The sequence below is a fragment of the Carcharodon carcharias genome, chromosome 1 (genome assembly GCF_017639515.1).
Source record: "Carcharodon carcharias isolate sCarCar2 chromosome 1, sCarCar2.pri, whole genome shotgun sequence".
NCBI lineage: Eukaryota > Metazoa > Chordata > Chondrichthyes > Lamniformes > Lamnidae > Carcharodon > Carcharodon carcharias.
The window spans coordinates 161,701,063-161,713,427 of record NC_054467.1 but is presented as its reverse complement, the minus strand read 5'-3'; the positions used below and the strand labels follow the sequence as shown (position 1 = coordinate 161,713,427).

Below are 12,365 nucleotides of genomic sequence, written 5' to 3'. Positions count from 1 at the left end.
TATCCCATGGGATCTCACTTTTCAGACCAGTCTGCCATGTGGGACCTTGTCAAATGCCTTACTAAAATCCATGTAGACATCATCCATTGCACTACCCTCATCAATCCTCTTTGGTACTTCCTTCGCCTTCTTTGCATTCTTACAGTAAAAGAGGGATAGAAAAAAGAAATATTTAGGGCAGGATCTTCTGCCTGTCAGGCAGGCCAGTCGGGAGTTGGTGGGTGCAGGGCCGATCACCGCCTGTGACCGGCTGTGCGCTGTCATTTTATATGGGCGGGCCGATTAAGGCCTGCCTGGTGTGACGCGTGCCCGGTAGTGCTCAGTGCTACCTGTGCGGGCGGGGGGAGGAGGGAGATTTGGGGCCTGTGTACTTTCACGCATGCACAGAGCTGCCTCAGGGAGATAAAGTTTAAATTGAAAGTTGAAAGTAAAGAATAAATAAAATTATTCAGACATGTCCCCTCATGTGACAGTGTCACATGGGCTAGGACACGTTTATGAATTGTCATGAAAATTTTTATTTGATTAATAAGACCTTCATGAAACCTCATCCCCATCCGTGGATGAGGTTTCATGCAAAATGCGAAGGCCGCTTGGGCTCTTTGTTTGCCTGCCAACTTTAAGGTTGGGTGGGCAGCCCTGTCAATTAGTTTCATTGCTGTATTGATGGCCTTAACAGGTTTTTGACAGTTCACTGGGTGTGCATCTGACTCCGGTGCATGCCCGCCAAACAAAAGATCAGAATAACGTGAAGACAGGATGCACACTCAACGTCACCGCGCGTCATTTTACGCGTCAGCGTGCGAGGCCCGCCCCTGCATGCCAAAAGGAAAATTCTGCCCTTACAGGGCCGAGACCACAGAGAAAAGAAATATTGTTTCACATGGGTTCTAGGGTCTAGAATCAAAGTCCAATGAGGTATTCCTTCATGGAGTTCGGTAAGCTGAACTGCTGGATCATTCACTTTTCCAGTGGCATTGACTTCACACAATGATATAGGCATGCAGAGAGGATTCAGTCTTGTACACAATGGTACAGGCTTTCCAGTAAAGGCACTGTTGATAGGGCCGGTGTCCAACCTGAGCCAGAGCTCCTCGTCGTGATGCTTCTAGTTAGGTGGTAAAATGGCAGACTGAGACTTTGCAGTTTCACAAGACAATATTACTGGTATCCCAACCTGAAGGTCATGTCACATGACTCCCACCTCTCTAATCTGGCTTTGACAAAGCGCGTATATCCCTAGTCTGGGTCCCCGAAATTGTTCAATGTCTGAACTATTAAGAATTGAAAGGAAGGTTGTGGGGCCCTTTGTCTTAGCAGACGAATGGACTCCGGTTGGCCAGACCTGGGTTATAAAATGCAGATGACCTTTGTACAGCTCTCTGAGTTTGGTCTGTGCAGTGGTTCTTCAGGGATAATGAGGTTTGAGTTTCTTTGATACTGCCAGATAGCTCTTTTTGTTCGGGTCACAGACAGACATAAATTCAGCCAATTTAAGTTTGTGCTCAGTTTGAAATTTTTTGAGGTAGCAACGAGCATATCTCTATATATTTTATAAAAATATATAAAGGTGAGGTTTTGGCCCCTCATAAATATATCAAAGTTTTCAGGAATGTTAGCATTATTGCAACATAGTAAGCTTCTTATTAATGTTACAGCACATATAAAGCTACATTTGAGTCAAGCATTTAATCAAATTTGCATTTTCATGTATAATAAATGTTTTGAAATATTCTAAACTTCCTTAGCTTCATTACTGTAATGAATAATCATTTGAAGACTCTGTAGCTTAATTTGAATAACATATATTAATCCAATAACAGAAATAGCCTGTGGTAGTGACTTAAACCTTTTTAAGCCCCTAATGTCAAGCTCAACTCCAGTTGACACAAATAGGAGTTACAAAATGCACATCCAACCAAATTAAAATGTAAGGCCAGATAATATTACATAATGGAGTCAAACTGGGAAATTAATTTCATTTTGTGGTTTAGATAATTCAGTCTGATTTTTTGTTTGATGTATTTTTTTTAAAGCACGTTCATAATATTTCATATTTAGAGTCATTTTTTTGATACAGCAACACCTCCTGGTGGAATAGCGATACTAGGTACGATGTAAAAGATGTTTAACATGAAGAATAGTAGGATCACATGACCAAAGGGATACTACACATAGTTGTGTAAATGTTATTGAAAAATACTTAAACTTTAAGCAATTATATAGAATTTATATTGTTTTGAATTTCTTAAAATGCTCCATTGAGACTCATGTATGCCCAGACCTTCAGGCATTTATTTTAAATAAAAACAAAGTCAATAACAATTAACAGGACCCATTATTGCATGATTGCACCCATCTCTGTTTCTACATCTTTTCATGTTCACATTGTAGCTGCAGTTTCTCCATCAGCTGGATAATTGTGACCTGGACTACAAATAACTCCATGGCAACTGCTAATGTTGCTCAGCGACTAATGGAAAGGACATTCAAGACCATCACTTACATCCTCTCTTTTTTAAAAATTGTAACCTAAAAATCAATCCAAAATATAGTGAATATTGATAACTAAAGGCCACTGGCTCACACATTAGTCAAGATAGAATTTCAAATTCAGTCTTAGAGTCGGACAACCAATGCATGCCACAGCTACATGGTTCCTGATATTCTTCGGATTTAATATTTCATTAGTTTTATGGTGTTTGAAAATCACATCAAATTTTATTCTACTACCTATTTCAACAACTTGTTCGCCATGTTTTATACTTTCTACATCACTACGTAATGCTGTGAAGATTATGGCCAGGGTTTTCCGGTCGTCGGGCAGGCTCAGTGGGGACGAGCGGAACGGCCGTGAAATGGACTGTCACCCGGGATCAGGCCTGACCATGATTTCACACTGGCTGGCAAATTAACAGCCAGCCAGCGTGAATCACACGCTGCATCACTTAGTGCTGATGGGATGGGGGACGGGGGGGGAGGAGGGCAAGTGTGGAAGTTTGCACATGCGCACGGTTGCACACAATAAAAGCTCATTGAGGCACAGAGCTGCCTCAGGAAGCTGAAGATTTTTAAAATAAAGAATCTAAAAATGTTAAAAACATGTCCCCTTGAAAATTTTGTAAAAAAAACCTCACTGATTGAAACCTCATCCCACCCTTGGATGAGGATTCGCAAAAAATCCAAAGGCCGCCTGGCCAATTCACCTGCCTGCCAACTGTAAGGTTGGCCAAACAGCGAAAAATTTACTTTAATTATGACTTTAATGGCCTTAATAGGCTGCTTAATTGTCGGCGGGCACGTTCCCGACTCCCATGTATGCCTGCTGACCGAAATATCATGCAAGTGCGCAATGACATTGGGATGCTTGCCCGACATCATCACGTGTCATTTTACGCTCGTTTGGGTAGGGCATACGCCCGTCCAATGAGTGAAATATTCTGCCCTATATTTTGGAGCTAAAACATGGCAATTAAACCATGCAACAATGTTATGTGTATGCAGAATTGATTTTTCTTTTTGTATTTCATTTTTCCGTTGGCCTATCATAAAATTAGCTAGGTTATTGCACAAGTAGACAAGCTGAATTATTTCAATCTTAATATTTGGACTGAAGATATCATTACAGAATGGTTTCCCATTTGTTCTGCTTCAAAACATACCACAGTAAACTGATAATTATAGACTAAATTTAAATTTTTAACACAAACTGTAACATATGTTGAGCTCTCCACATTATACAATATGTGGCATATAACACTATATGGCGGCTATTATATATAAAAAAATATGAATTTGTATAGCATCTTTAATATAGGATCACATCCCAAGGCACTAAGTGGAAGCATAATCAGACAAGATTGACAGAGAGCCATAGGAGGGATGAGGATAGGTAGCTAATAACATTGTTAAAGAGTTAGATTTTAAGAAGGGGATCAATCTTCAAAAACTCTCTAGATTCAGGAATTGAATTGAATTGAAAATTGCTAACATAATGCCATTATTAAGGAAGGATGGAGATTACTCCAGGAAATTACAGACCTGTTAACCTAACAGATGTGGCGAAGTTACTGGAATCTACTATTGGAGATAAAGTTGCGAAGCACTTGAACAAAAATGAACTGACCAGAGCAAGCCTGCATCAATTTACAAAGGTTAAGCCATTACAACTAACCTAGTTGATTTTTTCATGTCATAATGATAAGGGAATATATATGGATATTCCCTTCCAGGAAGCATTTGATAATGTGCCACACAAACAAAAATGACAGCAGGTGGAACTGGAAGCAATCTTTTGGCATGGGTAGGAAACTGGTTAGGAAATAGGAGAGAGCATGTAGTCCAATTAGCAGAATGTGACATGTAGTGTTCCACCAGTAATCTCAGATTTTCACCATATCTATAAATGACTTAGATAAAGGAATAAAAAGTCGAGTTTCATATCCAAGTTTGTTGACAACATGGCGTTGGGTTGCACAGTAAGTAATATACATGAGAGCAGAAAATTGCAAAGGGACATTTATGGATTGAGTGGGCAAAATCGTGGCTGATAGAGTTCAATGTGGCGGTCATCCGCTCTGGACCAAAGAAAGATAGGTCAGTGTTTTCAAAAATGGCATAAAGCTATAACTGTGAGAAAGAGAGGTTTAGGAGTTTCTGTGGAGAAGTCATTAAAAACTAGGTGACACATGCAAAAAATAATTACAAAAGCTAATGGAAGTTTCGCCTTTATCTCAAGGAGTCTGGAATACAAGCAATGGAAGTTATGTTATAATTGTACAGAGCTCTGTTTGGACTGCATCTGCTCAGTTCTGAGACCTGCGCCTCAGGAAGGATGGAGTGCAGTGCAGATTCTCCAGATTTAAACTGGGATTAAAAGGGTTAAATGGTGAGGACAAATTGCAGAGATTTGGTTTATATTGCCTTGAGTGTAGAAGATTAAGGGATGATCTAATTGAGGTACTAAAGATGATTTAAGGATTTGATAGGGTAGATGGTGAGAAATTACTTCCTCTGGTGGGAGAGCCCAGAATAAGAGGGTATAGCCTTAAAATTAGAAATGAGACATCAGGGGTGAAGACAGGAAGCACTAATTCTCCACACAAAATGTAGTGGAAATCTGAAATTTTCTCCTTCAAAAAGCTGTTGGAGTTAGGCCAATTGAACATTTCAAAACTGATATTTATTTTAGGCAGGGGTATTAAGGGATATGGACCAAGGTGAGTAAATAGAGTTAAGATACAGATCAGCCATGGTCAACTGAATGATACAACAGGCTCAAGGGGCTGAATGCCCTACTCCTGTTCTTACAAATGAATGCGGTGCGGGGGGGCGGGGGGTCCGCAGAGCTTGGTGTTGAAGCAGATTGCCAAGGCTTTGTATCTCTTGTTTCAGCCTGAAGTGATAACTGAGAAAGCTGATGGAGTCAAGGCTACTGTCCTTAATATCTTATAAGCAGCTACAATAGCTTAGATTTGTGCATGTGGATCAGCAGCTTCAAATGCTCAACTAAATACCACAACAATGCTCTTTGCCCCAGGTTATCTGGAGCACTGTCATTGCAGATCTACTAAGAAAATAAAAACGTTTATTTGTATGAAAGATTTGCCTGCAAACTACTGACTAAGATATAATAGATTTGCCAGATTAACGTTTTGATCCAGGTTGCAACCAATAGCCATCCTAATTATTCACCAGATCTTACTGCCTTATGCGTTGGAAGATTATAATCTGTGAAACCTTTTTATCATTTAGCTTTGCCATAACACATGATAACTGCTTATGTGCACTTCTGATCTGCCAGAAATCAATTGAAGGAATGACCTAGAAGTAAGGGAGCAAGACCACATTATCTGATGTCACAATTTTTTCAAAACAATGGTTCAAACTATTACAAACATACGAATCAGGAGTAGGAAAACGCCATTTGCTCCCTTGAGCCTGCTCTGCCATTCAATAAGATCATAGCTGATCTGATTGTGGCTTCAGCTCCATATTCCCACCTACACCCGATATCCTTTCACTCTCTTGTCAAGAATCGATGTACCTCTTCCTTAAAAATATTCAATGACCCTGTCTCCACTGTTCTCTGGGAAAGAGTTCCAAAGACTCTCAACCCTCAGAACAAAATTCTCCTCACTTCCATCTTAAATGGGAGACCCTTTATTTTTAAACTGTGTCCCTAGTTCTCGTCTCGCCCACAACGGGAAACATGCTTTCAGCATCAACCTTATCAAGTCAGCTCAGGATCTTGTATGTCTCAATATGATCACCTCATTCTTCAAAACTCCAATGGCTACAGGCCCAGCCTCTTCAACCTTTCCTCATAAGATAACCCACCATCTCAGGTTATCAGTTGAGTGAACCTTTTCTGAACTGCTTCCAACACTTTTATACACTTTCTTAAATAAGGAAACCAAAGCTGTACACAGCACTCCAGATGCGGTCTCACAACTGTAGCAAAACATTCCTACTTTTACATTTCATTCCCCTTGCAATAAATGACAACATTCCATTTACTTTCCTAATCACTTGTTGTACCTGCACACTAACTTTTTCTGATTCATGTACCAGGACACCCAGATCCCTCTGTAACTGAGTGGATGATCCATCTAGGCCGCCTCCGGAGGTCCCCAGCATCACAAATGCCAGTCTTCAGCCAATTTGATTTGTTCCAAGCGATATCAAGAAACGGCTAAAGGCACTGGATACTGCAAAGTCTATGGGCCTTGACAACATTCCTGCAATAGTACTGAAGTCTTGCGCTCCAGAACTTGTTGCGCCCCTAGCCAAGCTGTTGCAGTACAGCTACAACAATGGCATCTACTTGGCAATGTGGAAAACTGCCCAGGTGTGCCCTGTACACCAAAAGCAGGACAAATCCAAACCAGTCAATTACTGCCCATCAGTCTACTCTTGATAATCACTAAAGTGATGGAAGAGGTCATCAACAGTGCTATCAAGCAGCACTTGCTTAGCAATAACCTGCTCACTAATTCTCAGTTTGGTTTCGGCCCGGGTCAGTCAGCTCCTGACCTCATGAGTTCAAACCTTAATTCAAACATGGACAAAAGAGCTGAACTCCAGAGGTGAGGTGAGAGTGACTACCCTTGACAACAAGGCAGCATTAAACTGAGTGTGACATCAAGGAGCCCTAGCAAAACTGGAGTCAATGGGAATCAGGGGGAAAACTCTCTGCTGGTTGGAGTCATACCTAGCACAAAGGAAGATAGTTGTGGTTGTTGGAGGTCAATCTTCTCAGTTCCAGGACATCACTGCAGGAGTTCCTCAGGGTAGTGTCCTAGGCCCAACCATCTTCAGCTGCTTCATCAATGGCCTTCCTTCCATAATAAAGTCAGAAGTGGGGATGTTCACTGATCATTGCACGATGTTCAGCACTATTTGTGACTCCTTAGACACTGAAGCAGTCCATGTCCAAATGCAGCAAGATCGAGACAATATCCAGGCTTAGCCTGACAAGTGGCAAGTTACATTCGCACCACACAAGTGCCAGGCAATGACCATCTCCAACAAAAGAATCTAACCATCACCTCTTGATATTCAGTGTCATTACCATCTCTGAATTCCCCGCTATCAACATCCTGGGGGTTACTATTGACCAGAAATGGAACTGGCTAGCGTATAAATACTGTGGCTACAACAGCAGGTCAGAGGCTAGGAATCTGGCGGTGAGTAATGCACCTCCTGACTCCTCAAAGCCTGTCCACCATCTACAAGGCACAAGTCTGAAGTGTGATGAAATACTCTCCATTTGTCTGCATAGGTACAGTTCCAACAACACTCGAGAAGCTTGACACCATCCAGGACAAAGCAGCCCATTTGATTGGCACCACATCCACAAACATGCACTCCCTCCACCATCGATGCACTGTGGCAGCAGTGTGTACCATCTACAAGATGCACTGCAACAATTCACCAAGGCTCCTTAGACAGCACCTTCCAAACACACAGCCACTACCATCTGGAAGGACAAGGCAGCTGACACATGGGAACACTACCACCTGGAAGTTCCCCTCTAGGCCATAAACCACCCTGACTTGGAGATATTTTGCCGTTTTTTCACTGGTGCTGGGTCAAAATCCTGGAACTCCCTCCCTAATAGCACTGTGGATGTACCTACACCACATGGACTGCAGAGGTTCAAGAAGACAGCTCACCACCACCTTCTCAAATGCAATTAGTGATGGGCAATAAATGCTGGCTGAGCCAGTGATGCCCACATCCCATGAGTGAATTAAAAAAAAACTCAAAAGTTCTACAATCTCTCTCCAATTAAATAACATACTGCCAAAGTGGACAAGTTCACATTCTCTCACATTATATTCCATCCGCCAAATTTTTGTCCACTCAGTTAACCTACCTCTAGCCCTTTTCAGGCTCCATATGTCCTCTTCACAACTTACTTTCTTACTTATCTTTGTGTCATCAGCAAATTTAGCAAACATACATTTGATCCCTTCATCCGACTCAGTGATATAAATTGTAAATAGTTGAGGCCCCACCACTGAACCCTCTGGCTCTCCACTCATCATATCTTGCCAACCCAAAAATGACTCATTTATGCCTACTCTCTGTTTCCTGTAAGCTAACTAATCCTTTACCCATGCTAATATGTTATCCCCTACACCACGAACTCTTATTTTGCATTGTAACCTATGATGTGGCAGCAAGTCAAATGCCTTCTGGAAATCTAGGTATAGCACATCCATAGGTTCCCCTTTATCCATATTTCTTGTTACTTCCTCAAAGAACTCAAATAATTTAGTCAAACACAATATCCCTTTCACAAAACCAAGTTGACTCTGCCTAATTGCATTGATATTTTCTATGTGCCCTGCTATAGCCTCCTTAACAATAGATTCCAGCAATTTCCCTATGACAGATGTTAAGCTAACTGGCTGTAAGTTCCTGTTTTCTGTCTTCCTCCTTTCTTTAAAGAGGAGTCACATTTGCTATTTTCCAAACTGCTGAGACCTTTCCAGGATCTAGGGAATTTTTGAAAATTAAAACCAAAGCATCTACAATTAACAGTTATTAAAATTTTTAAATCATTACTTTAATATCTGCAACATTGGCAATATTTTTTGAGTCTGTAAAAGCTGCATTCTAATCCAGTGATTTTAATGATATGAACCCTTATTGCTTCTCTGTTTGAGTAAAACTGCAGAGGAAATAATTGGGTATATTTTCATCGTAGTGCTCCCAGGAATGAACTTTGCACGCCGGAAACATGAAACAGATAACTGAGTGGGCATTAAAAATTTAGCATTCCAGATCCGTTATTACCATGGTACAGTTAATCCAGGCTGACACTTCAGTGAAGTGCTGAGGAAATGCTACACTGTCAGACATGTCATCTTTCAGATGAGACATTAAATGTCGGCCCTCTCAGGTAGATGTAATTTGAAGAAGAGCACAGGTTTTCCGATATCCTGGTCAATACTTATTGTTGAACCAACATCACCAAAACAAATTATTTGGTCATGCTTCGCATTGCTGATTGTTAAACCTTCCTGAGCACAAAGTGCCTACCCTGTTTCACTACATTATAACAGTGAATAGGCTTTGAAAGTGCTTTATTGGCTGTGGTGTACTTTGAGACCTCCTGAGGTAGTGAAAGGCACTATATAAATGCAAGACTTTTCCTTTATTTTAAAGCTGTCATTTGTAATTTATGATATAAAGTTATGTTTATCCTGTGTGCTCATAAAGTATAACAGTTATTTATTCAGTCACAAGACTGATGCATTATGAAATGAGCTTGAATAAATGCCAGAATGTTCAATTTTTTCAGGCCCTGCTGCATTTGCTACTCTGCATAACACTGCATTTCTGCAGTGCTCACTTCAACCACAAGATGCTGCTACAGTGTTATATCATACCTGCAACTGGAGGCCCAAAAGTATTGCAACAGTGAAATAGATTTTTTCCTTGAGCGTTAATCTTTATAAAAATCATTTTCAGGTGGTTTTGGGGTTCTTCTTTTCACCCTCACCCCTATGCATGCATACGTATGTGTGTGTGTTTGTAAATACACAAACACATTATTTAATAATTCTAAAAGCATGACTTTTTAAAACCTGGCTATTTTAAATCTACAAGCAAAGGAACGGGAAGACTGCATGTTGGCATAAAGTGAATCTCCAAAAATGAAGATAAAGCACCTAGCTTCTTTCTAAAGAAAAAGAGAAATTGGTGAATGCTGGAAATAAATAAGAGACATTAGTATCTGAAAATAGAGAAGATAGATTAATATTTCACAAGGAGCCGGTTCCAATGAAGAACCCACACCCAAACCATGAGCCTATCTTTCCTCTTTCAGGCGATGTTGGGCCTTCCAATAGATTTCAGACAGTTTCTGTTTATTTCACCTAGAATCTGCTTAGATCAAAACAATGTTGGTATATACAGCTCTTTTTAGTATATGTTGATTAAACAAACATAGTACCTTGGGGCCCATATCTGCCATTAGTAAAGGAATAACATGTAATTAATTTCACATCTTTTGATGGGAAATAATTCAAATATATTTTCTCTAAAATGGTTTAAAGTATATCATGGCAATCAATTTATTTTCCCTGGTGCTGCATTTGGTGCCAGGATGGTAAAAGGTCTTTGAGGTATCCTAAATGAAGTTTCACAGATCTTTAGACAGACATAACTTCTAATTCTCAATTTTATACCCAGGCCACTTTGAGTTAAAATTGCTTAATATAAAATTTTTTTAACTTAGTCCTGGAGCATTAGGTCATTGAGTCATAGAGTTATACAGCACAGAAACAGGCCCTTCAGCCCATCATGTCCATGCTGGCCATCAAGCACCTATCTATTCTAAATCCATTATCCAGCACTTGGCCTGTAGCCCTGTTTTCTATGGCATACTCATCTAAACATTTCTGAAACATTGTGAGGATTCCTGCCTTCACCACCCCCTCAAGTAGCTTGTTCCAGATTCCAACCACCCTCTGGGTGAAAAAATGTTTCCTCAAATCCCCTCTAAACCTCCTGCCCCTTACCTTAAATCTATGCCCCCTGGTTTTTGACACCCCAACCATCAGAATTTTCCTTAATAATGATGCATCTATATTAAAACAAGTGTCTGCCTTTCTCTATAAATGAAATGAACATATTACTAATATTGGGGTGAAACAAACTCTAATTCTCATTGCAGTTTGGAATAAATCTCAATACTGTATACAGTACCTTGAATTGACGTGTTACCCCACCCAAAACAGCATTCGTGGATACTGAGTTGAAATAAAACAATGTCATACAGTTAACGCAAATTGGAAACTTGTAATCGATTCTACTATATTGATCTGACCCCTTTCCTATGCAAGGGATTATCCAGGTTACAATAAACTCAATTTAAAAACGCACCAAAAAATTCCATCTGCGCCTCACGTGTGGACCACAGTATCTGAGCCTGTCAGCAACACAAACAATTTAATAATTGAAAAAAAAACATTCGCTCTTTGTATCCATTTAACTTGTATTATTAATAGGGGTTTGACTTTTCCTTTTATGTTCCTTGCTGACTGAATGTTAACAGAACACATTTGCAGTGGGTGCCGGATACCTGGCGGCGACCACTCAAAATGGTGAGGAGCCATCGGCTGTTTACAAACAGAACGCGGCAGAGCGGGGGCGATAGACCCGGGGTGGGGTGGGGTAAAGAGATAGAGAGAGGGATTCCTCCACTCCCCCCGGGGAGCGGGGCGGTGCCGTGCCATGCACCTCACTCAGTCCGGTATCGCCGACGGTTCTGGATCGGCTCGGCTCCACCGTGCCCGGTGAGTGATAGGAGCTGCTTTGAATGTCTTACCCACACACAGCTGGATGACATAGGCGTAGTAGGACCAGCAGGCGATGAGCCCGATGAAGAGGACAGGGATCCAGTACAAGACTCGCTGACACCTCCTCAGGGTGCGGGAACGCGACGGCGCCATCTTCTCCTCGCCTCTGCGGCTTCTCCCCTGTTTGGCGGCGGTGTTGGCGGGGCAGAGCTGGCGGTGCTGGTGCTGAGCTGAACTGCGTTACTGAGAGCTGCGGCCCGCCACCGTGACGTGAGGTCTAAACACTGCACAGCGCAAGCGGGGCTAAACACTGTCAGCTGGCGCTGGCACTGCCACCCCGGACATTACATTGCCATATAATGGATTGTATTAATATATCTATAGAATATAATATATATAGCGTCACAATAATCACATTTAATTAAGTACAATTAAGAGCTAGCGAATCATCCAGGATGAATATGATAATTTACCTTTTTTAAAATTGGCATCACACCCGAGCTCGATTATTTAGGACTCGCTGGAAAAGTTAAATGCCTACGTTTTCCA

The 12,365-nt window shown here is 41.1% G+C and overlaps 1 protein-coding gene across 1 annotated transcript in view; it reads right to left on the bottom strand.

Moving 5' to 3' along the window:
* The window catches only part of zdhhc2 (zinc finger DHHC-type palmitoyltransferase 2), a 170,360-nt gene extending 158,341 nt beyond the window's left edge, over positions 1 to 12,019 (bottom strand). The window contains exon 1 of the mRNA XM_041191238.1: positions 11,846 to 12,019. Coding sequence (XP_041047172.1) covers positions 11,846 to 11,969 — 124 coding nt within the window. The 5' untranslated portion in view covers positions 11,970 to 12,019. The remainder of the gene's footprint in view (positions 1 to 11,845) is intronic.
* Between the last annotated feature and the right edge of the window lie 346 nt (positions 12,020 to 12,365).